Raw genomic sequence first — 25,452 nt, forward strand, 5'->3', positions numbered from 1 at the left:
AAAGCAGAGAGAAAGCAAAGGAGAAGACAAGACAAGGGGGAGAAAACTAAACTTTGGACTGGAAGGGTCTTTTTAAACACTAATCCTGCGGTGCTAAAGGCTGGCACTGGCCCCTGGACCAGGAAAACCGACTTCCTCAGCCAATGTGTTAAAGAGAAGGCCGCTAATCAGCTAAATAGAAACTGGAATCTGTTCCCATCAAGTCTCTTTCCCGTCACCAGAGGGACACGCAGTGCTTTGAAATACACTCTTGGCATCACTTGGCAGGCAGCCCTATTGTGCTGAGCACGGCCAGTCTCTTAGGTTATTGTTTTTAATATCAGAAAGCGAGCTTTTCTGTGCCAAACAAATTCTGTAACAGGGGACAAAAGATATTCCAAGTGGTCTCGCTGGACCATCCACCAACTGCCTGAAAAGAGGACCAACCATCCTGTGTGCTTCAGAAGCGAAGCAGAGGCATAGAAGGTCCAACTATTACCTAATGCAAGACTTCGCTCCAAGTCCAGAGGATGGAGTGGGGGTTGGGGACTGCAGGCAAGGCTCAAGCATGAGGCACTCACGCTCAGGGCCACAGATGACCGTCATTTCAGCCTGGACCTACCTCCTGTCCATGTTGCCGCTGACCATGAGGTGGGGAGGGCTGTCCCGGAGGTTGACACAGGTGAAGTCACCGAGCGCATTGCCGAGCTTTGAGAGACAGCGTTCTGCTTCCAGGCTATACACCAGGATCTGAGAGGGGGAGAGCATAGATGTCAGTCTCACACAGCAGAGGGACGTCACACACTTCTTACTGTGCCACCTTTGAGGAATGAGCATTTCACCGTCCCCAGAAGACACTGGGTTACTCAATGGCTTGGACACTTCCCAGGGGCATAGCTACTCAATTGACAAAAGACTAAGAAAGGAAAACCAAAGAGGTCTTTGGCCAAAGCAAAAGCAGGAGAAAGAGACACACGAATGGCGGGTCAGCAGCCTGCTTTCCCCACACTGCTGCACTGAAGCCCAGCCCAGGTGATTGTTTTCTGTTTGTTTGAAAGGAAAGAAGGCTACAGGTCACTGGCTTCAAATTCGGGGTCAACTGAAGAGCGTACAGAGGCCCTAGGAAGCTGCACCAGACAGTGCATGGAGCTACGGCCCAACAGCACCTTCTTCCGCCTTCTTCCCCACTCTCCCCTTGGTTTGGTCATGAAAGCCGGTGAGAAGATGCTTGTGGGCTCCACACAGTGCAGTCCTCCTGGAAGGTGTCTGCACTGCTTCCTCAGCAAAGGGGAATAAAGGACGGATTGCACAGAAGTCCCGAGAGTTAGTTTTTTAATGAAAGAAATTATTAGCTCATGGGAGGCATTCAATGAACAGTACAGGACCCAGGCCTCCTCACTGCACCTCTGCTGACTTCTGCTGAGCATGTGAGCACACTGAGCTGGGTTTGCAGAGCAACTCAGCAGCACTCCTATAGAGACCATGCTCTCTCTCCTGGTTAACCCAGACACTTCTGAGTGGAGAGTCTTATGTCGGTCCTGAGAAATTCCTAACAAGTAAAATCATCTCCTCTGTGGGAACAGTACACATTTCTATACCTGAATCTTTGAGACTCTGTGGTTGTCTAACACCACAGTCACAGCTACTGCTAACACTGGAAGGAAAGACAGCAGAAGTCACAGATTCTCAGTACCTAATGCACAAGCCAAGATGCAGCTAAGATGAAAAGTTCCTGACAGAAAGTTGGGTTTGTTTACTTATTTATTTTAAAAACAGGGTCTTGCTATATAGTTCTGGCTGTCCTGGAACTCAGCCTGTAGATGAAGCTGCCCTTGAACTCAGAGTTCCTCCCGTACCTCTGCCTCCTGAGTGCTGGATTTAAAGATATGCACCATCCCTAGCTCCTGACAGAAAGCTGTTTCTAATAGACACGTGATCAAATCCATCTTCAGCAAATGAGCTGGACATTATCACAGGTGGCTCCTCAAGGATGAAAAGTGAAAATCAGCAACCTGATGGTGTGTCTTGAAAGCGCCCCCAGCACTGAGCAGTGTCTGTGGAAAGACACTCCAGTGCCCTGCCCTGCGCGCAGAGAGGGTCCACAGTGCCCCCCAACAAGCACAACTACTGGGCGACAGTTTTAAAAGAGCAGCTCATCTTTTTGGAGCAACCATTTTGGATTTAATTATCATCACAGATTTCAATATTCTGGATTGATCTGTTTGTTTTTAAAGTACACCAGTGCACACAGCAGGAAGGCAGATGGACCTACAGGAGCAGGCAGAGGTAAAGTACAAGGACTGAGGCTCACACAAGCCAGCAGCAGCCTCCACTTTTTCCCAGTTCTGTTTTGACAAGTGGATCAATCATCTCTGAGTGGTACAGGGAGATAATCCCCGCCAAAAAGACTGCAAATTCATCATAAAGACATCTAAGTCAGCAGTCAAGGATTTCTAAAATGTTCAATAATTCAACGGATCAGAACTATCCAAAGAGAACCTTTACCATTGCGTTTAGTTAAAGACCACAGAGATTGGAAAACACATTACCATCTCGAAGGCAGGTCTTCCACGCTACAAGTCCCTTAACGACCTTTACCATGGCTCCCTCCCTCCCACTCTCTCTCTTTTAATAAGGTTGAGCAAATGGGACTTCATTTTATCTGATTGCCACAGACGAGTGATATCAATTATTCATGCTCACACTCCCTCTTGTTAAGACCATGCATTAGACGAATTTTTCTCTTTATTGCCCTACTTGGGTGAGTCTTAACCCACGACCACTTGAGTTGTTCTCAGAGGTGTTCAGAGATGCTGGAGAGAAGGGGAAACTCCCCCCCAGATGCAATCTGGGAGCAGATGCTTGGCACTAATGTGGCCAGTGAGTCGATAGAGCGGCCAAGCAGCAAATGCAGGTTCAGCAGTGTTAGCAGCAATCATGATGCAAGCATGTGCTGTCATTCTCTGTGTTCCTAGGAGTTCTTCTAAAGCAAAGCCCAGACTGCTGTGCACTGAAGGCATCTGCACTATGAGATCAAGTTCTCGTGTCACTGTTTTCTAGTGGACCTGCATGACCCTCATGTGAACAGAAGCATCTTCTTCGTAAGGGACTGGGCAGGGAGTTTTCCGTTTCCGCTTACTTCCCCCTCTGAGAGCTGAAGTCATTTCTGATAAAACATAGCTTTCGAATCCTGACTTTCAACTATTCTGACTGGTCTCAACTATACTTTTAAAGATATATTACAACTGAAAAACTGTAACGTATCTCATAGTAAGTTATAAGAATAAATTACATAATAGAAGAGTGTGACCCATCTCCAGGAACCAGCCACCCGGAACAGTCTAGTAAGAAGAAGTAGATTTTGAGTGTGAGGGTCTATCTCTCTTGCTCTGAACATACAAGGCATTTCTGTGAGCTTGGTATTTCACAGCTGCTTCTCCACAAGTAGCTCTGGTTCTTTTGAATGGAGAACTTTTGTGCATATATATTTCCATATGGTAAGTTGTTTCTATTCAGTTTTTGATAAAACATTCAACAGCCAGTGACAAACACTTATGAATCCTTTTCTGTGCAGCAGGACTAGAGTGAACGGGTGTGGCAGCCAACATACTGACAGCTGAAAGAGCTGTGTCTGTACCAGCTGCTGCTAGCCCAGCCGCCCCACACTCCCACACATGGGACCTGCCTCTTCTGGGACCACAGAGCCATCGTGTTGCTATGCCCTAGCAGCTGGGGTCTCAAGCAGGAGGAGGGCTGTTGTACTGGTCACACAGTCAGGATGGAAATGGTCACAGGTCCAACGTCTGGAAAGCATCAGCAACTACTCTGGGCAGGGAGGTCTGTATCTTCTCCATGTGACTGGTTTGTGCTGGAGTCTAGAGGCTGCGGGATTCCAGCCAAATCCTGATAGAAGGGCCAGAAGATGGTTACTACCCTCTCAGTGGGGTTGGTTCAAAGCCTGCCACCCACTCCTCCACCCTTTGAAACCAGGACTCAGCACAGCAAGTTCTTCCTAAACACAGGACTGACATCACCCATCTGTGAACATGAGCCACCAACAGACAGAGATGTCTTCAAAGAGCTTTGGAGCCTTGCCGAGAGAGAAACTGTGTCATGTTCTGATGAACAAGGAACACAACTGATTTAATTTTACCAAAACTGCAGAAAGTGGCTGGCTCACCTCCTCAGGACCTTAGCCACCTTGGCAACACGGTCAGCAGTGGACAGAGCCTCGTCCCACAACAACTACACTAAGAACCTTTGGAATCCAAGAGCGTTTGCCTGCTCCCCTTTAAGCAAGGGGTGTGCTGAATGGACTCAGAGGGAAGAGCTGACCCAAGAGTTGCAGACTGTAGACACAGCTGCCCGCTCCCTCCCGGCCACCCTCCGGGCCTCTTCCTTCACTACCACATACACTTTGCTCTTTGAGAAAAGCCATGGTCAGAAGCCAGTTCTGAACAGAGAGCGTGGGCTCGCGCTCTCCATCTGCACCCACTTTAAGTGTACTCTGCCCTCTCCACTACCACCCTTGGCATGAAGGCTTCTCCCCTCTCAGCAGAGCAGGGGGTGTTTTGGGTCAATGCACTGCATCTGGTGTTCCCAAGTGCCACCCTGAACCGTGTCATCAGCCTGCAGCTCGCAAACAAGGAGGGGAAACAGCCCAAGACTGCAGTTTTGAAGGCCGGGTGTGGCTTTGTTACCCAGCCCTTACACAGTGGAGAGTGCTTCCTCAACCAGGGCTGTAAGGTCCCTGGAGCAGAAATGCTGCTGCCCACTGTCTTTCAGTGTGACTAGCAGAGACCAGATGCCATGGTAGTTATGTGGGCCTGCATCTTGCTAGGTGTGTGCATTTGTGTTTGGTGATAACCAGCAAGGATTGGTAACCAAGCAAACCTAGAATCCACTCCAGTTTGTGCTTAACTCTTTCCTCCATTAGGTGACCTTGGGGATCCACAGGGAGATGTCTCATCCTGCCCCAATCCTGTGGGCTCCCTTGTTGTCTGACAAGTTGGCAGACCAGGAAGCTTGGCAGTAGTGGATTTTAACAGTACTGTATTTTATTTTTTTTTAAAGTTTTTTATTTTTTTTTTAAAGATTTTTATTTATTATGTACACAGTGTTCAGCCTCCATGTATGCCTGCAGGCCAGAAGAGGACACCAGATCTCATTACAGATGGTTGTTAGCCACCATGTGGCTGCTGGGAATTGAACTCAGGACCTCTGGAAGAGCAGTCAGTGCTCTTAATCTCTGAGCCATCTCTCCAGCCCTTAACTGTATTTTAATAAGACTGCCTGAAGCTGGGCAGTGGTGGCGCACGCCCTTAATCCCAGCACTCGGGAGGCAGAGGCAGGCGGATCTCTGTGAGTTCGAGGCCAGCCTGGTCTACAAGAGCTAGTTCCAGGACAGGAACCAAAAGCTACAGAGAAACCCTGTCTCGAAAAATCCAAAAAAAAAAAAGACTGCCTGAGAGTAAAACAGTCCCACTGGTCAGCTTTACAGACCAGATTAGGATAACACACACCTTAATTCCAGTAGCCACACTAGTTGCCATAGAAACTGGTTGGGGCATGCCTTTAATCCCAGCCCCAGAGAGGAATATAAAACGGGGGAAGACAGCTCTCAGATGCAGTCTCCTGAGATTCCAGGAGGCAGGATCGCCATTTCAGACTGAGGTCGAGGTAAAAACCAGTGCTGGCTGCTTTGGTTTTCAGATCTTCAGGTTGAACCCCAATTTCTGACCCTGAGTTTTTATTAATACGTGTTTCACTTAGCAAACAGCTTCTCAAAGTGCAAATCAAGTCTGTTACCAAACAGCCTTTTGCACATTCCATTCACTCAAGGGAAGCAGTACAATTCACAGAAGTCCAAGGTGATGGGAGCACTGAGACGAGAAAAGAATGAGGGAGCCTGGCCAGGGGCTACTCTGGGGACACCTGACAATGCCAGGTGGGGACCCAGCATCTGGCAGCAGAGAATAGCACAGCTGAGATCTCTGTATAAAGCTAAGCCTGTGGGGTGACGGTGAGCCCATGTCTGGAGCAGCTCAGCTCAGCTCAGCACAGGAGAGCACAATGCTCCCCCAAACCCAGAGCTACCAGACCTTTGTGGGACCTACGAATCAACACCAGTCATGCACTGGCTCACAATAAAGGACGAGTCCTACAGCCGAGACAGAGAAGCAAGGATGGGATAACAAGGTATTGGCCGTTTCAGGTAAAGGCCACAGAGTCAGTGTGTGGAGGGTCACCTACCATGTGAGAAACACAGCAAACTGAGTGTGTTTGAGAAACTGAACCCAGATTCTAGAAGTCATGGTAGACAGACAAGCTAAGCAAAGCCTGAGGGTGAACCAGGTAGCAGGAAGCTGGTTTTGAACAGTTCCTCAGTACACACGCAGAGAGGTAGATGGGAGGGAGTGGGGAGCAGGAAGCTGGTCCAGCACACATCTCACCTGAGCTCCAGTGAGCAAATGAAGAAGCTTCAACAGGTACAGACTGAGTGTTTTCTACGGCTGAGAGAAACACCAGAAATCTCCAACAGGAGAAATGAAAATAAATCTATATGGAGATGCTGGAGGGAAACCACAGGTGAGGACCTCGTGCTGTGGTTCTGGGTTTCCAGGTTGGCTCAGAACTGGATGAGCCAACCTTCCAACAGCAAAGGGGGAGAAGTCCTCTGAGGGGTGAGCAGTTCCAGCCACCTTCTCACCAGCGTCAATGGATGTCAAAACCAGCAGTGTCTTCAAGGGACTGAGCAATCGCCTATCAACCTCGGACAATGGCAGTCTGGCCACACGGGCCTTTAAGAGGGATGGGAAAATGAGGACATTTTAAGTAGAAACACAGCTCTGGGCTTCACTAGCAAAGCAAATGAAGAAATCACTCCAGAAAAAGGCGAGGTTGGGAGGGATAGTGACTCAAGTAACACTGTAGAGACATAGCAAACACAGGCTGCACAGCACAGCATCAGCACTGTGGGCAGTAACAGGGCGGACTTGAGCCCCCACTCCAGTGCAAGGCCGGAAGCGAGGGAAATGTCCCCTAGCGACCAGATGCCAGCCACACAGGCTGAGTTCTCGGTGACATGCACAACCTGTAAGTGCTGTCTGCCCATGGCGAGAACAGCACTGTCTTACAAAAGACCCACAGTCTGCTGCCCTCCCAGCGGGTCAGCTGCCCTGAGCAGCTCTGCAGCTCCCTAGGTGCATCTCTGCAAGAACAGGGCCATCAATGCTCATTTTTATAAATACAGAAGATAGGAAGGGAAAGGACACATTATATATCCTGGTAATGACAAGCAAGCTGTGCACACTGCTTCACACACACAGCAAGGTGCGCACACTGCTTCACACACACAGCAAGGTGCGCACACTGCTTCACACACACAGCAAGGTGCACACCGATTCACACACAGAGCAAGGTGTGCACACTGCTTCACATACACAGCAAGGTGCACACACTGCTTCACACACACAGCAAGGTGTGCACACTGCTTCACACACACAGCTAAGTGAACAACCTGGGGAATTCACAGGTGAGCTAAGATTTTTAAAAGAATGAGAAAGATGGACAATTGGGGAGGGCAAGGAAGCTGGGGGAAAAAAGTAAATCACACACAAAACAGCCAATAAAAAAATAAAAAAGCAGTTAATATACATGAATAATGGATGTCCTATTTAAAAGCAGTTTACTCTGATATGATGTAATTTTTGACAACAAGCCAGAGAGACGATTTTAAGTCCTTGCCAGAGATAAGTCATCGCGCGAGGCCTGGCGCGGCCGTGCCTGTGACCATGTGGAGAATGACTTTCACCACTGCCTCAGAGGTGACTTCACTGTTGGCAAACAGAACCCTGCCTCTCAGGTGCCCTGAGCAGCACCCCAGCAAGACACAGCACTTGAAGAGATGGCTCCCCTACATAAGCACAGTTCCCTGAAAACAGCCCCCATACAGTTTCCATGACACACTCTGGCACTGTCTTGCGCTCACTCACACAAAGGGAAGAAGCTTGGCTGCTTTCGTATTTTAAGTTTTAATTGGAGTGACAAGCCCAAAGGCCAAGATATTTCAGGGATGGGACGGTGTTGCCGAGCATCGCCAGGCACCGGGTAGGCAAGGCCTGCACACACTCCCCACTACGTGCCAATGCACCTGCAACCCTGGCTGTTCCAGGACTGGGCTCTTCCTGGGAAGGCGATGCCAATCACATAGGCTTGCCAGGCTTGGGCTTTGTGATGTGGGCAGATGTCTACAAAGGACCAGACCGAGGCCAAACCAACACCTACTGTGACCTAAGCCTGAAAGGAGCCAGAGTGAGTGTACCCCTGTGGAGTCCAGGACGTGGTCTCCACGTCTCTCTCCTGACACATGCCCAGGGTGGTACAGGACAACAGGTCTCCTCAGAGCAGCAGCAGACACCGCTCCCGCCTGCTTCAGATATTTCCTTACAGAACCATCATCACAGGGAAGCAGGGAAGATGTGACCACCAAGAGCACCATGAGGGGGACACAAAGTGAGCAGAGAATGCCTGCTGTCCTGTGCAGATTAGAGTCACAACGCAAACATCCGGGTGGCCTCATCCCAGATGGCAGCATGCTCTCTAAATACTCATAGGCATCAGTCACACGTGCAGCATGAGCTTTAGAGGGAGGAGCCGAGCTGCACACCGGGACACGGACTCTTAAAGTAAAAAGTCTGCATGAGCTCTAGTGGGAAGGTGACAGGCAGAAGGACTGGTGATCAAAGCTCTCTATGGCCTACAGACTGAAGACACTGTCTAGGAAACTCATTTGTCTCAAAATCCTTTCTTCTCACCAGCCTGACTTCTGCTTCAGCCCCAAATTAGACAGACAGAGGCTCAGAGAGCAGACCAGCAGAAAGCCCCTAAACTAGACCACAATGCTGGCCCCAGGGGCCTGCAGAACTGTGTGGCAACTGCCTCTCCCACAAGCCCTTCTGAATATACTCCAGAATCTCGACCACCCAGAAGAGAGACACACCAACACCTGTACTTAGCCATCAGGAAACTGAATTGAAAACCATTTGAAATAGCTTGCCCCACATTGTGCAGGGAGCAGCTGGGAAGCAGACCAGGCAGAAAGACCCGGTCTTTTCCACCCCAGCTACCACACAGGAGTGCCTCTTCCTGGTCCCTGCTCAGAACGGTTGTGTGTGCAGCACTCTGGGGTCACAGCTCCATCTGACTTCACAAGGGCTTAAGTGGGGCCACCATTCTCCCCACTGTTCCTACAAGGAGATGGAGGGACAGAGGGTACATCCCTTGCCCAGCTTGGAAGTTCTGGAAGTAGGCTTTGAGCCTGGGGGCTGGCCTTCAAAGCTCCTGCTCTTTCAACCTCTACCCAAGGCCACCGAGAGTGCAGGCCCAGCAGAGTGTCAACAGAGGCACAACCTGGCCAGGCCACACTGATCGCCAGCCCTGTTTCTGTGACACAGCAGGACCTCTGCATTACACTGCACTGCTTCTCTTCTGCCCTCAGCTGTGAGCCCCTGGTCTCCTGTCCACCAGTCTAGGGTGGGCTGCAGTGCAGCAGCAGGGTTAAATGTGAGCTTCAGGCGCATGTGTGCTGACGTCAGGAGAGGAACTGCAGGGCTGAAGCTAAGGCCTCTTCTGAAAAGACACGGGGAGAGGGAAGTGGTGGCATCTGCCAGTCCTGGGCAGGAAGGAACCTCACATTTAAGAGGGTGACATCTCTGGGCTGTGTAGAGAGACTATCTTGTAGGTATGGGTGGAGAGTTGGAAGCTAAGGCCCGACTTTAAAACGCAGGCTACTGGCAGGAAGCAGGACCTAACCTAGTGTTTGGCATAAAACTGAAAATACACTTGGTGTATGTGTGTGTACCAGGGAGTGTGTGGGGGTGCAGGTGTGTGTGCCAGGGAGCATGGGGGGTGCAGGTGTGTGTGCCAGGGAGTATGGGGGTGCAGGGGTGTATGTGTGCCAGGGAGTATGGGGGTGCAGAAGTGGGGGGTGCAAGGATTGAGCTCTGGAGGCGTTTCAGTGTGCATTTCAAAATCTCTTGTCAACAGGGATATGCAATCCCATGGAAACAGGAGTTCCTATGCAGCCCACCGTAGGAACAGGAGGAGCTCAGGCTGGTGCCTAACCTTGACACTGATGAGGACCTGAAGAACCTGGATATGGAACTGAGTTTAGGTACACTAGGTTGACCCCCATCCGCGGACTGTCCTCGACCCGGGGAAGTGGTGGCTCGATGTCAGGTCATGGCAGAGCTGTCTCTGTGCAGATGGCCTCATCTTAATACTCTGCAAACCTCATCACTCTGCCCGAGTCCTTTAATTTGGCAAGTGACTGCTCAAGTGTGAGCTGAGATAGAATTTTCCTCTGCCTAGCTGCAAGGGAATCCATCCTGCAATTAACCGCAGGGCATGTTATGAGAACCAGCTTGGCGTCCATTAGCAGTGCTTGTGCAACTCAGTAACTGATATTAGTGCAAACCCTACTCTGAGCCAGGGCCTTAAAAGACAAAGTGTGGGCTATGTTAATATAGTCTTCTGGTGCTGTCTCTACTTTAACTGCTGTGTGTTCTCTGAACACAGTAAACATTTGAAGAGTTGGAGACTGAACCCACACAGGCCATGTGCTATGTGTCCTTGCTCTCCCACCCTCTCCCTAAAAAGCTTATCAATCTCCACCGTCTTGACTATGTAGGAGCATAGTCACTGTTTTCTCTGCTGGAAAGAGGCAAACATTTCCACCAGGCCCCCTCAGATCATGACTGGCTGAAAAACATGCTGATTTTTAACACTAATAAACCTAGCTGCTGTCTGGGCAATATTTATCCCGAGACTCATCTGACACAAAGAAATCAAAGCCATCCCCATCTGTGCTGGGGAAATAATCACAACAGTCAGCTCCAAGTTCAGTATCCCATGTGTGTGAGATGGTGAACCAGGACAGGAACTCTACATACAATCAGACAAGCCACTGGAAAAATTAAACCCTAAATAAAAATCTAATCTTAATTCAAAAGCCTAATAAGAAGGGGCGATAGATATCATATACTTCAATATAAAGCTTTATAAATTTTCTCAATGCCTTCAGAATACTGTTGAACTTCTTTAAAAATCAGGAACTATTACAAATGTCAGTGGCATCCTAAACTATACAAGACTGTGTGGAGACAGAAGCCCTGCCAGCAAGGCTGTATGGTGACTCAGCTCCGTAGTAGCTCATTACTTTAGCTCCACAAAGATCTTCCTACTCACAGGCTTTTTAAAAAACCAGTCTCAGGAAAAGAAATGGATCACTGGGGCTCCAACCTTCCTGGGCCACCCCAGGCTCCCGTCCTCAGATCTGTTGTCTTGACCTACACAACCCCAACAACACCCCAATGCTAGTGGACACAGGAGCACCAGTCATGTGCTAAACACCACCCCAATTTCTCAGTCGGGGAAATTGATGTGGGATCCAAATTCCCAAATATTGTTTATAAATGTTTAAATGTATACATTGAAAGGGGGATATGATATAAAGATGAATACTTTGCATTGGAATGGATCTTGGTTTATTGATACAAATTTAAGGTCAATTTTGTTGTACTTCTGCTCTTGACTGTTTGTGTAGCTCATTAAAAATCTAAAGAATGATTAAGAAATACAGGTTAATAGATAGTCATCTATAATAGTCAAGCTTGTAGGTTAGGTTTTATAGATGTTCAGAGATATAGTTCAGATAGATAGGTATTCTTCAAACCTTTAAAGATTTACAGAATATGACATTTAAAATGTTTTAAGAACTTAGACTCTCCTCAACAATGAGACACGTCTGTTCCTGGAAGCACCAATTTACTTCAAGAGGATGATGGGCTGAAGAGGTTCCTTATGGAGTTGGTTAGACATTTGGGCAAAAAACTACTCTTGTCTGGACTGCTCGATGATAGGCTGCATAAACTGGACATGCAGGACCCACAGAGAGAGGACTGCTGAACTTGCCTAAATGTGAGACAGTCCTTCAGGGTTCCTGCTTTATGAAAAAGTCTGCCAGACATTCTGCAGGACACAGAAGAAAGTGACTGACAAACTACCAATATAGGCGGAACTGTATTTAAAATTTCCTGCTTCATGGAAAAGTCTGCTGGATACTATGGGCCTGTAGGCTAAAGATGGATGTTCCAATGTTACAGAAGAACTTTGGGTGACTGTCCAGGCAGCAAGATGTCTCTGTCAATTCTAGAGTTTTAAAAGTTGCTTACAATGCACTTCTTGCTAACTTAGGTAATATTATATGCTTCTAGGGTCTTTAATGGAGTTAAAGAATAGTTATAGTTTTCTTTAGTTATGATAAAAGATAAAATAAATATAAATATTATAGCTGCAATTCTTGCTTGATAAATATTTTGTTATATTTAATTTTACTATGTTAAATCTAAGACTTTCCTTTTTATTTAGACAGAAAAGGGGAAGCGATATGGGATGTCCTTCGATATCTGTGTTGCTTTTATTGGGTTAATGAATAAAGCTGCTTTGGCCTATGGCAGAATAGAGTAGGGTGGGAATTCCTAGCAGACAGAGGAGAAAGGAAAGCAGAGTCAGGGAGACCATGTAGCCACTGAAGGAGATAGACACCTGGGAACTTTACCGGTAAACCACAAGCCTCAAGGTAATATATAAAATAGGAATGGGTTAAGATGTAATAGTTAGTTAATAAGAAGCCAAACTAACAGGCTGAGCAGTGTTGTAATTAATACAGTTTCTGTGTGATTATTTTGGGTCTAGGAGGCCAGAAACAAACAAGAAGTCTCTGCCTATAAATAATCAAGGCAAATATCTTGCCTAAAGTTTATCTGACTCCAAAAGCCCTGCTCGAGCCCCTAGTGAAAGCCATCGTTCCCTGTATAAACCTTCCACAATGTTATTTCACCCTTCTAGAAACCAGGATCTTAAACAATTCTTAATTTCTTCCACAGAACCCTTCATGCTGCACAGCATTATGGATGCTCAGTTCTAAGTCCTCAGAGGCCTCTGAGTTGAGTGGGGCTGACAGTCTAGAGCAACCCTGGGGTTCTGTGGCAATACTTCAAGGTTCTTAGTAAAAGCTGTGGAGTTTCATTATCAATAATATCAACAATATCAGTTATTGGCATTATTTGAATACTAAACCTGCACAAACAATCCTGAGTGTTCATTTCTCATCCATTTATCTTTGAGACTGTCAGCACTCTGGAATCTCCCAAGTTCACTGTGTCCATCTCTACCAGAGAAAACACCTCTACATTGCTGGTCACTGTAAAAGAGCACAGGTCAAGAATCGAAAGAGAAAAACATGCTCCATTTATCTCTTTCCAGGACCCATCAGACCCTACACAGGCCCATGCAACCAGCCCAGTGATGGGACAGAATGCAAGAATGCTGAACCTGCTTCCTTCCAGAAAACGAGAGAGAGAGAGAGAGAGAGAGAGAGAGAGAGAGAGAGAGAGAGAGAGAGAGAGAGAGAGAGAGAGAGTTAGTTAGTTTTGGGTAGAATGTGAAAACATTTTATAAACTTTCAATGTTTACTTATTTGCTCTGCATGTGAAGTATCAAGTCTTGATTCTCAAAAACAGAAACCTCAACTAAAGAAAAGCTATCTCTCTGATCCTGGCAAGACGTGGCAGAGAGTGGCCCATCTGCAGCCACACTTTGACCCCTGAGGATCCAGACAGACAGCTCACCCTGTGGCCAGTGCAGACAACTAGTCCCAAGTCTCTTCCTGGCTGCACATGGAGTCATTAGCTCAGAGACTCGAGCAATTATTTTCTAGCATGATATAAGCTACTGCAGCCCAAGGCAGCCTTCTTGCCCAGCACATTCCAGCCTGCGATGACTTCACCCCTTGCCCTGATTAGAATGCACGGCGTGTGATGCTTAATACAATCTGCCATCAAAGCCAAGTGCTTCAGAACTAAATTGGGAAATATGTCCAGATACATAGAAGGATGCTAAGAGCACTAAGTGGGGCTCCAGCTCCCTTTATGAGGCATGAGACTCACTGACAGCATGATTCCACCACGGCAGCTCTGCCTCTGGCTTTCCACCCTGAGAGCACAATTTAATTCAGGCAGCAAAGAGATTAATAAAGGTAGCATGCTATTATAAATGACCACAGAAAGGAAAGCACTGCTGATGAATTCAGAACTATGACACACACACACACACACACACACACACACACACACACACACACAGAGAGAACAAAATCGAGAAGGCTGCCTGAGTATCAAGGGCCATGTTTAGAGCTGCGCTGACTGCACTGCAGTATAAAGTGAGATGGTCAAGACACTTTTCTTCTGTTACTTCTTTTTTTTTTTTAAATTTATTTTATGTACATTGGTGAGAAGGTGTCAGATCCCCTACAACTGGAGTCACAAACAGCTGTGAGCTGCCATGTGGGTGCTGGGAACTGAACCCAGGTCCTCTAGAGGAACAGCCAGTGCTCTTAACCACTGAGCTATCTCTCCAGCCCCTCCTTTTGTTACTTCTACTGTCACCTGCCATTTAGTAGTGGCTCCCTCTAGAAAATGTACCACAGAAGTCTGAGAACCCAAGAAAGGACATCAAGAATTCAGAATCCATTTCTACTGACAGTTGAAAGACCTCTGAGCAGCCCTCTTATTGTGGGGATGCCATTCCTGTGCTGTCATTCCTGCCCGCAGCAAAGAGCATGGTCCACAGACATAACACACAGGCCTTGGCACCACTCACCTAACTCAAACGTCATGTGGCCATCCCTCACTAACAAAGGAGAAAACTATTCAACAGATCATGGACTCCCAAAGAGTACCCAACAAGCAGAGGGGAGGCATGCAGCAGTGCATGTCAGCACTCTTTCCGCTATGACCTGGCCCAGGAGGGTCACGTGACGCTAGTGAAGCCATGTGGCCCGGCCGCTCATCTTCCAGGTACACTGATGTGAAGTATGAATGGAACAGCAAAGTCAGCCACAGCTTCACACTCCCTCCCCTCCCAACACAGAGGATCCTGGGGAGCCATGTCGGTCCCCTCAACCGCACCCTAGCACAGAGCCAGTGCTGTCAATGTCATGAAGAAGCACACCACTCTGCCCCAGCAGGTCCTCAATGAGTAACCCACCTCCTGGTGCTGATGGTGAGGTCACCCATCAGCTGCAATGCTACAAAGTTCCAAAAACCAACAGAACAATACCAGGGAACTCTATGATGTATCTTACAAAACTACCTCAACAGACTTCCCTGCAGGCAAAAACAAGGTACAAAACTGTAGCACAGAGTTCTACTGCTTATGCTCCTCCGTGGAGCCCTGACTGGCTGGGGTGGCCCTGAACTCAGAGGTCCACCTGTCTGCCTCCGGAGTGCCGGGACTGAAGGTATGCACTACCACGTCCAGCACCATCCACACTTTATAGAGGAAGGATGGCACTTTGCTGGGAAGCTGCTCATGGTCCATCTCAGGATGCCTAAGAAATGGGCATCACCAACTTGGCTCTAAAACCAAAAGACGGGCAGGGGATGGAGAGGATCTTGGAGGAATCTCTCAGCTGGTGCTCCTCTCATTTGAACTTCTGAATCAGGAGGATGCTTTACCTTATCAGAATAAAAGCAATGAATCAGGAGGATGCTTTATTTTATCAGAATAAAAGTGCTTTAAAAAAAAAAACATTAGGGGCTGGAGCAGGGGCTCAGAAGTTCAAAGCACTGGCTGCTCTTGCCAAGGACCTGGATTTAGTTCCCAGCACCCATATGGTGGCTCTCAACCATTTGTAACTCCAGTTCCAGAGGTCCAGCGCCCTCTTCTGGCCTCTGTAGGCACTGCATACTCATAGTGCACAATATATATTCAGGCAAAACACCTGTACATAAAACTGTTAAAAACCCAACTTCTAAAGGAAAGCTAAAATATAAATTAGACATTTTTTTTTCTGACTTTATACGACCAAAGAAATACTGGTAAATCCTTGTGGCCACCAGCCTTGACCTCCAAATCAAGCCTGGGAATAACTGTCCCATGGGAGTCCAGATGTGTCGAGCACTAACTCTCTAAGGCCTTCCAGCATGCACCACAGAGGACAGCCTGCTCTCAAGCTCAGGCAGACCATCTTTGTAAATGGCTTATTAAGAGTTTAGTCACTTGATGGCCGAGTGTGGAGAAATGCCAGAGACACACTGATGTGGTGAGTATCTGTGACAACCACATGACAGGCTGGCTGGTTTGCTGTGTGGATGGAGTGTGGACGCTGAAACACCATTACTCAATGCTCATGCAGCTGTGGTGCCTGTAAAACACCAGTGTGGTCAGCATGTGACAAAACGCATTGTCCAGTGACCAGAAACAGCACCCCTGGACACGCCGACAGAGAGTTACAGAGTTCTACTCCTGACTAAAATCCATCTCAGCATTTGGACTTCAGTGTGTCCTCATCAAGGCTCAAACAGTCAAGTATAGTTAAGCCCCAGGTACAAATGTTCTCATAAAAGCCTTCATCTGAGTCCCAGTTATAGAGGCCAGAGGCACAGACGGCCCCCACAATGTGTGCACAGCTCCAGGCAGACCTGCTGCTAGGCAGCTCACAGCAATCTAATAAATGGCACAGTGGCTTGCATTGCCAAGTTGAATGCACATGGCCAAATCACAGTGTTCACAAACAGCACTGAACCTCCACGACACAGTTTAACCATCACATACCAGTAACCGTGATTAACACCCAGTGCTCCGAGAAAGCAGAAGACACAGCAAAGATAAGGAGATGCTCTGTGAAACTAAAGAACAGGGCCGACAGGGCGCTTGGTCCTCGTCTCCCTCCCCAAGTGGGTGGCACTGATGTTGGGGGAACATCACCATACTAAGGTACGCACATCTGCATGCCTGACTGCTCCTGTCAGCATGTAAACTGATGGGCTCAGCAACACTCGTGTGATCAACACACCTCCATGCCTCACTTTAAAAGAGCAACAAAAACTAATGAGCAATGCGCAGGGTGGGACATGTTTAAGCATGAATTTTAAAAAAGCGAATTTCTTACTGAGCTGACTGTTACAATCAGTGCTTTCCACTGGGTCGGGAAGTCTGTGAGTGGAGGGGTCAGTGCAGCCGTGACAGCTAAGGAGCAGAACCTCAGGAGTAACACGGCAGAGAAGAGAAGCAGAGTCGAGGGCGCAGCTCAGTGGCAGAGCCCATGCTTATTAGCAAGTAGAGCCCTAGGTACCGAAAGAGAGAGAACGATTAAAAATACCGAGACTTCAAACAGATGAGGATTAATGTTGCCAGCACTTGACTTCACTGAGAGCACTAAAAACAAATGAGGTAATAAAACTGAGGGCAAAGCAGACAAAATGAGCCATCAAGTCTTTCCTCTAGAAACCAGAGTCTTTTCAGAGTGGAGGAAGGAAACCTCGGACAGCTCGGACAGAGAAACAGGTCCCTCCTTGCCCCTGCCTGGGAAGTCACTCCGGCTGCTGTCTTCCCCTCAGGTTTTCCAGCTGTGACCCAGAAGGAGTGTCTGTTCTGGCACGTGGACTGACCCAACACAAAGTGCTGCCTTGCAGAAAGGCTTTTGCAGCTAATGACCAGTCTTCTTGTTTGTGTAAGTAGAAGCCGGGATGCTTCCACTTTTAAGCACTGCCCCAGTGGCACCTAACAAATCAGTATCTGACTGCACAGCTCACATATACTGGGAAATGAAATGTAGAAACACCATGGGAGCCTGGGTCCAAGTGTGAGCAGCAGAGAAGAGAGAATCACACCAGGGCTAGCAGAGCCGCACTGACGTGAACCAAGTACTCTTCTCCATGGAGCCGAGCAAAGCTCACTCTGACATCCAAGGGCACAAGGCACGCATGTGGTGCACAGAACACAGACAGACAAACAACTCTCACATATAAAATATATTAACCTAAAAAATGTCTAAGAGAGAGGCACAAGGAGGTCTAGGCAACTTGGCTTGAGGGGACAGGGCTACACACCTTATGTGCTGAGTTTGCCTCTCCAATCCACACCACAGATGTATAGGAAAGGGAACTCCTTCATTAGAAGGAGCCCTAGGCTCAGATGTTCCTTCCCAGGAAGACCCCGACTGCCAGTGGGGTCAAGAGCAGGCAAGCCAGAAGGATCCTAAACAAACGAAAGCTCACCCACCTCCCCTGAATCTTCCCATCAGCCAGCTTTAAGACGGAGGGCTTGGCCTGCAGTTGGGAGGAAAACCCTGCAGTGCTAAAACACAGTCATCACTCGAGAGTTATCGAAGACTGTCTTCCTGTCTGCTCACATCAGCGGGCACTTTCATACAGCTAATGACAACAGAAACTGTAATGGAAATTTTTCATTTCATTTCCTGACTTCATCACATTATTGTGTGCATGGGACACATAAGCCATGGCACATGAGTAGAGGTCGGGGGATAATTCTGTAGAGTTTGCTCTTCTCATTACAGGGACAGAACTGGGGTCATCAGGCTTGTGTAGTAAATGTCTTTACTTGCTAAGCTGTCTCACTGGCTGCTTTAGAGTCTGGCTACCTACACTGTGATGCATATCCTAAAGACAGACTGCACAAGGATCTCTGCAAGTCGCAGTGTGTGGTGTAGCACTCCCCGAGGCAACCCCAACAGTGAGGGTGGCCTGCATACATCAGTGAGAGCATTGGCTACACAGCCTATATGAGCTCTAAGCACATGCTGGAATTCTAGGGCAGAGAGCTGGGCCATGAGATATGAAACACTGTCTGAGGCACATTGCTGAGTAAATGCTAGGCACAGGACAGGGTGCATACCATGACCCCATGTCTGCAAAGACCTGCCCCTTGTCGACAGATGTGTCTAGGTATGAAGACACTGGGAAATCACTAATAATCTACTGTGTGCAGTGGAGGAGAAAATCTTCACCTCATGTTCCGTTCACTTGCTTGATTCTTTTCTGCCATGCTAGTCCACTGTCCTAACAGCTGGAAACAAGAGCATCAAGAGTGCAGCAGCCAAGCATGGTGGTGCTCACTGCTATTCTGAGCCCTCGGGAAGAGATGGGGCACAAGGCTACCGTGTGAGTTCAAGGCCAGTCTGAGATAGGGAGACCCTACTTCAAGTAACCAAGCTAAACCAGAACAGGAAGAGCTTAATGTTTCAGCTGCATTTAACAAATTAACCCCATGCTTTTTCTTGCTAGTGTACAAGCCACTGTTTCCGTACCTTGTTTCCTTCATACACCCATCCCAGACTCTTCACCCCAAAGGCAACCTGGCTGGCTGAGACATCCAGACACGTGGCAGGCTGGCCGTAGACATAATGGAGGGTTCTGGCTGAGTCCTCAGCCTTCAGCAGGTACACCAGGTCCCCAGCTGTGGCTATTGCCACAGGGTACCTCCCAGTATCTGGAACTATTTCCAGGTAGTCAACCTGCAAAGAAAGGAGTTGTTTAGTTACCCACAGTCATCTTGATTTGGTCATGAAAGGAATTTCCCCTGTACATCTAGAGGGCAGAGGCCCAGCTCACAGAAACAGTTGGGCATAGGTACCATTTATTTACAGGGATGAACATGGCTCCTGCCCACATGAAAAGATACCTGTAAGAGCAGAAACACAACACACTCTGAGAAGGAAAGGCACAAAGCAAAGACCACGGAGACACCATTTTCCACCTGCCGCCCCATGAGGACCAGAAAGCCAGAGGTCACAGAGTTAGAGGTGAACAGGGAACGTAACCCAGTCCGACTCCTACTCAGGAAAGACTGGCAACACCTCCCACAGTGCCAAGCTCACTCTGACTCTCAGGAGGTCCGTCTAGCAGTGCTGACAGATACCCGCACAGCAAAGGGCTGTGCATGGTGTTCACTGCAGGGCCGCTCCTGTCATTGTGCAGACATGATACAGCCACGCAGCAAATGCCCAACAACCACAGGAGAACCTGAAGGCTTCTTTATCATCCAGTGGGATCACAATAGAGATGGAGCAAGGGAACTACCCCCAAATTTGGGCAGATTGGTGGAATCATAAGGCTCAGGCAGGGGTGTGTCTTCAAGGGTTGAAACAGGCTGTGAGATGGAAAGGCAATTTCTGGCTGTTAGTTTTACTGGGTCTTTTAAATCCTGAACACAGTAGTGTTTAGATTAATCCTTATTTTGTTGTTTTACCAGAAATTGAAAAAGTGAGACTCCCCGAGTTCCAAATGAAGAAGAGCATCTGAAAACTATGTGTAAGTACCACAAATGCGTCACCAGAAGACCCAAGCTGCTCTTAGCATTCTCCTGTCTGCCTGTCAGGCACTGATCGCCCTGTGCCATGGGACCACCTGAGGACAGAGACCAGGACGGACAAAACATGCTTCTGTCAGCATTTTCTCTGATGCACAGGGAAGATCACCAGTTAGGGTGACCCGCTTCCCCACAGCAGTCTATTTCGGGCACACCTGCTCAGTAATCACAGAGTGCGGATGCTGAGGGTAAGTCACTGTGGAATCATGAAACCCCATGGTGTAGAGGACAGCACTGCCCAGACGGTATGCCAGAGGCACTAAAGCCCGCGCTCTGCAGGCTGCCCTGGGGAGCTGAGCACAAGCAAACATCCAGTGCCTCTGCTAATCCTGGGCCCAAACTGTGTCGAGGCAGCCCAAGATGTTGGGCTGCAGGTCCATCACAAAGGCCAGCTGCTCCAGGCTAGACTGCAGACCTGGGAATGGTGCCACTGTTATTCAGGAAGCACAGCTAGGGAACAAAGATGATCCGGCTCCATGGGCAGGGGTGCCTGATCCAGGGATGCCCAGTGCATACTGTGACAATTTGGCATCCAGACGGGCAAACAATGCCGAGAGCTGACACATCCTCAGCAGGGCTGCCCACTTTCTCTCTCTAAAGAAAACCCATTTCTTAGTTTCTTAAAACAGATGCCTTTCTGGTAGCCATTTAACTTCATCTTCCGGTTGGATTTCCAGCAGGCCAAGGGGCTCAGATTGGCAGTGGCCACCATTCGCTGGGAGGTGTAAATGACCCCAAAAGCTTCCAGTCAGCCCCAGGATGGCACCAGACTGCCAAGGCAGGATTTACTCTTCATGAGGGGTGCTCAGCTTGCATAGCCGTGGCTAGTCCACAATGTTGGTTAGCCCTGCACTCCATGTCTCTCTGGGGGCCCTAGGATAGGCTGACAGTGCAGGTCATGTTCGAGGAACGCTACATGAGAGCCACAGAGCTGATCTGCAGCAATGAGCAGCTCAGGGTGGTGAAGCCCTGACGCCAGGTGCTTGCTATTCAAATCTAAGATTCCCACAGGGAAAGGGAGGGGAAGTTGGTTCCAAGTCGCCATCAATCCTTGATCAAGGCTGGCTCTTCTGTTTCTCTGGCTAATGCCAAAATGAAGTGTGCTCAAATTAAATTCAAATTCGGCACAGACGAGTACTGCCTTATCACCAAACCATCTCTGCATGGTGGACAAGATCTGTGTACAACTGAAGTTGTTAGAGCCCTGAGCTGGCTCAGTTCTATGTGCACCCCAGAGCCTGGTTCGCAATCCACACTGCCTTCCATGGACTTCACTCAGGGACAAGAGTGTGGGACGAACGCGCCCTTCCACACAGACTGCCACACACCACTGCCGTTCACTTAGGCGTTGGGACAGAAACAAAGCTCATGTCCCAGGTACGTCTGCTGTGCTAGCCGGAAGGAGGCAGGAACCATGGTAGAACAAACCCTGAACCAGCTCCATGTCTGCATGTGTTGCTGTGTAGTTTTGTTTTAGAAGTGGGGCTAGGGGTGGGGAGATGACTCAGCAGGAAAGAGCTTATATTGCTTCTTGAAAAGGGCTTGAATTAGATTCCCAGCTCACAACCACTTACACGTCCAGCTCCATTATCCAGCACCTCTGACCTCCTCATAAGCACATACCTGCACACACAGAGGAGGAGGAGCTAGACCCGTGGGCTTCATGTACATTAAGTAAATGTTCTACCATTAAGCTATAGCCTCAGTCCCACATTTGGAGTTGAGTCCCAACTTCGCAGCTCATACGCAAAGGCGGGTCTATCCACCACAATGAGCCATTTCTGACTTCCTGGGATTGAAGAACATTCTATCACCCACTTCAGTGCGCTGTTGAGAGTTTGACAAACAGAAGCCCCAGGCATCATTGCTATCTGTTTTATTAGACCCAGGGATTATCAGAATGCCAGTTAACAAACATCCTAAGAGCTCACCAGTTTCTGAACTTCAAATTCCGCAGCTACGTGCCAGTACCCCTCCTCGTTAGGGTACAGCATCACAACGTCAAAAGCAGAAGCAGTGGCAACCGTGGCCTGTTCCCGGCTGAGCGCGAGGGCCTGTATTCTTGCATCATGCTCAAAACGATGGATAGGGAACTTCCCGGTCCTCAGGTCCCAAATGTTAAGAATCCCTAGGAGGAGGAACGCAGAAAGCAACTGTAAACCCAGTACACACAGGCACAGAATAAGCATGTTTCAGATGTACTCCATGAAGGTGACACGTATGCATATTTGTTTGAATCTATCCTACTCCTTCTTAGCTGTAGAACTTGGGTGTGTCACTCCTCCTCACCAGTGTCTTAACAGTGAAGACAGCAGTACCCACCACACAGGACTACTGGGTAGATCAAGGGAGACCCTCCATGAAAAATGTAAATGGCTTCCTCTATGGCTTGTCCATGGAGCCAGTCCTAGCTCCCAGCCTTCCTAGACACCACTCACTCTTGCTGAGAAGTCTATTGTCTTCTTTCTTCCTGGCACCACACTTCATCTGCACACTGGGTACCTTGAATTCAGGCTCTTGCTCTAAGGTACCATCCTGCTCATAGACGTAGAGCTAGGTATTGCAAGGCTTTCAAATGGCCTGCAGCTGGTAGTCACAAACAGCAACAGGGCTCTCCTCCAGGGAAAGGCTTCAACATGAACGGTACGCACTTTTCTAAGAACTATGATCAAACAGAGGACAGGCAGGTCACAAAAGGCTCCATGACATGGTCCCTGGCATGTACTTTGGTAAACTCTTCTACCTCAGAGGGAGATGGGCTGCTCTTAGGGCCCTACTCATTAAATAGGAGTTAGTGTCCGACATCTACCCATCCCCCATCCCGTCCCATCCTTCCCTTCCCGCAGCAGCCTCATCTTAATATGAATTCTTCCAAACACTGCTCTGAGTTCGTTCTGAGGCATCACTCCGTGAGAACTGCCACGCATAACCTCTGGACACTCCACATCACATGACTCCTCTCGCTGTGGGAAGAGAATGTCCCCCATTCCACAGAGGCAGAACAGTGGAAGCTTTAAGTGTTAGACCACTGCTTCATGACCACCTGTTCTGTGGGAGTGCTGAGTTGGGGTGAGATACTGGGGCTTGATGAGGACCGGCACACCACCAAACTCGCTCCAGGTTCTGCCTGGCGTGGGAGCTGTTTAACAGTGCACTCTGCGCATGCTTGGAATGTGTCTACAGACATGGAGAGTGCACACTTGGAGTGTATCTACAGACATGGAGAGTGCACACTTGGAGTGTATCTACAGACGTAGAGAGTGCACACTTGAAGTGTGTCTACAGACGTGGAGAGTGCACCTTGGAGTGTGTCTACAGACGTGGAGAGTGCACCTTGGAGTGTGTCTACAGACGTGGAGAGTGCACCTTGGAGTGTGTCTACAGACGTGGAGAGTGCACCTTGGAGTGTGTCTACAGACGTGGAGAGTGCACCTTGGAGTGTGTCTACAGACGTGGAGAGTGCACCTTGGAGTGTGTCTACAGATGTGGAGAGTGCACCTTGTAGTGTGTCTACAGACGTGGTTTTCATTGTTAGGCAAGGGCTGATTTGGCCAGTGTCCTCGTCTCAACAGAACTGGATGCAGTGAACATGTAAACACACCTCAGCACAAACTCGAGCTCCAAGGTGCCTCAGACGCTCAGGCCTCCTCTCTCATTGATGGCCACTCTGTCTGGGCGCCTGCCATACTGTACCATTAATAACCCCTCTTCTTCAGTTACATTCTTATGTGTACAACTAGGCTGTTACCCTCAATGGCACTGGTGTCACTGCAGTCTCCTAACACCAATTCTGGTGTGCAAACATTTAGTGCTCTTCAGTTTTCTTGAATTAACTGCCCCTTTCTCACATACAAAGTCCCTCCCTCCCTGTCCCTGGGTTGCCTTTACCACTCTCCCAGAGCTCTAGCTTCGTTTTGATTCTTATAAAAATAAGGAACTATCTTGCCATCTGTTTATTTTGCTTTGTGTCTTTATTTTATAGGATTCTTGGACCTGCACAGTGACATACACCTGCAGCCTCAGCAACAGAAGGAGGAGGCAGCAGACCGACAGTGTGAGGTTAGTCTGAGCAACACGGCAAACCCAGGATAAGTAATCACTTGCCTTCACATACATACATACACACACAAAGTGGATTTCTTTTCTTTTTTTTTTTTTTGGATTTTTCGAGACAGGGTTTCTCCATAGCTTTTGGTTCCTGTCCTGGAACTAGCTCTTCTAGACCAGGCTGGCCTCAAACTCACAGAGATCCACCTGCCTCTGCCTCCCAAGTGCTGGGATTAAAGGCGTGCGCCACCACCGCCCGGCTCAAAGTGGATTTCTTGAAGATAGTCTATATACTGTTTGGTCTTGTTTTTTAAATACAAGTTAAGACTACTTACATTTTAGATCTATTTTATTTTTAAGTATGTAAGTGTATGTGTGTTTCTGTTGCATGTGCATCACATGAGTGCAGGTGCCCACGAGGCCAGAGGCCTCCAATACCCTGAAGCTGGAGTTGTATATGGCTGTGAGCTCCCCAGTGGGTATCTGGGGACACTCTGCCAGAGCAGCACTGAACCCTCTCTCTAGTCCCACTACTTACACTGTTTTATCTTCCCATGGACCTAGGTTTGGTATGTGCTTACTCCATCATGATTCCTCTGCTGGCCTCTAGGCCAAAATTCTCCCTGGAATTATTGAACACCTGCTTTAGGACCTTAAGATACATGCTTAGCACACCAGAGCCTAGCTTTGAGTGACACTTCTCACCCACACCAAGAACAGGGATTCATAGCCTCCAGTCCCCCCCCCCCAATACCATGGCCATCACCAGCATCCCCTTCAACACGAGAAACCCAGAAGCTTTGCTAGAACACAGGGTAGCAGCGGGGCAGCTTTGTGACCGACCACCCACTCAGTGTGCACAAGTTCCTCCTACACCCGCATCACTAAAGGGGAGAGCTTAGGTGAGGGACAGACAGAGAACAGACTAAATGCAGTTCCATCCCAGTACTTCCCAACCGGAGGACTACAGAGACATGAAAAGCGAATCCCTTCTGCTACGAGAATGCTCCATGTTACATCATGAGGTCAGAAGAAAGAAGGAGGAGCCAATAAAGCCACACACTGAGCTTGCTGTGCCCTGTGCTGCATCAAGGGTTGTGTTAGGACGATGTGGAACAGAGATCCCTTACTGCATGTAGCGGAGTTCTGGGGGCCTCTATAGAGCACCTTACTTGTAGACCTCCCAAGAGTTAA

The 25,452-nt window shown here is 48.4% G+C and overlaps 1 protein-coding gene across 1 annotated transcript in view; it reads right to left on the reverse strand.

Moving 5' to 3' along the window:
- Fbxw8 (F-box and WD repeat domain containing 8) overlaps window positions 1-25,452 on the reverse strand; it is a 99,321-nt gene that overhangs the window by 12,186 nt on the left and 61,683 nt on the right. Inside the window, exons 6-8 of the mRNA XM_057765648.1 lie at window positions 22,143-22,339; window positions 19,151-19,357; window positions 602-729 (exon numbers count right to left, since the gene is read on the reverse strand). Of these exons, the coding sequence (XP_057621631.1) occupies window positions 602-729; window positions 19,151-19,357; window positions 22,143-22,339 (532 nt within the window). The remainder of the gene's footprint in view (window positions 1-601; window positions 730-19,150; window positions 19,358-22,142; window positions 22,340-25,452) is intronic.

This window comes from Chionomys nivalis, chromosome 3 (genome assembly GCF_950005125.1).
Source record: "Chionomys nivalis chromosome 3, mChiNiv1.1, whole genome shotgun sequence".
In the NCBI taxonomy this organism is placed as follows: domain Eukaryota; kingdom Metazoa; phylum Chordata; class Mammalia; order Rodentia; family Cricetidae; genus Chionomys; species Chionomys nivalis.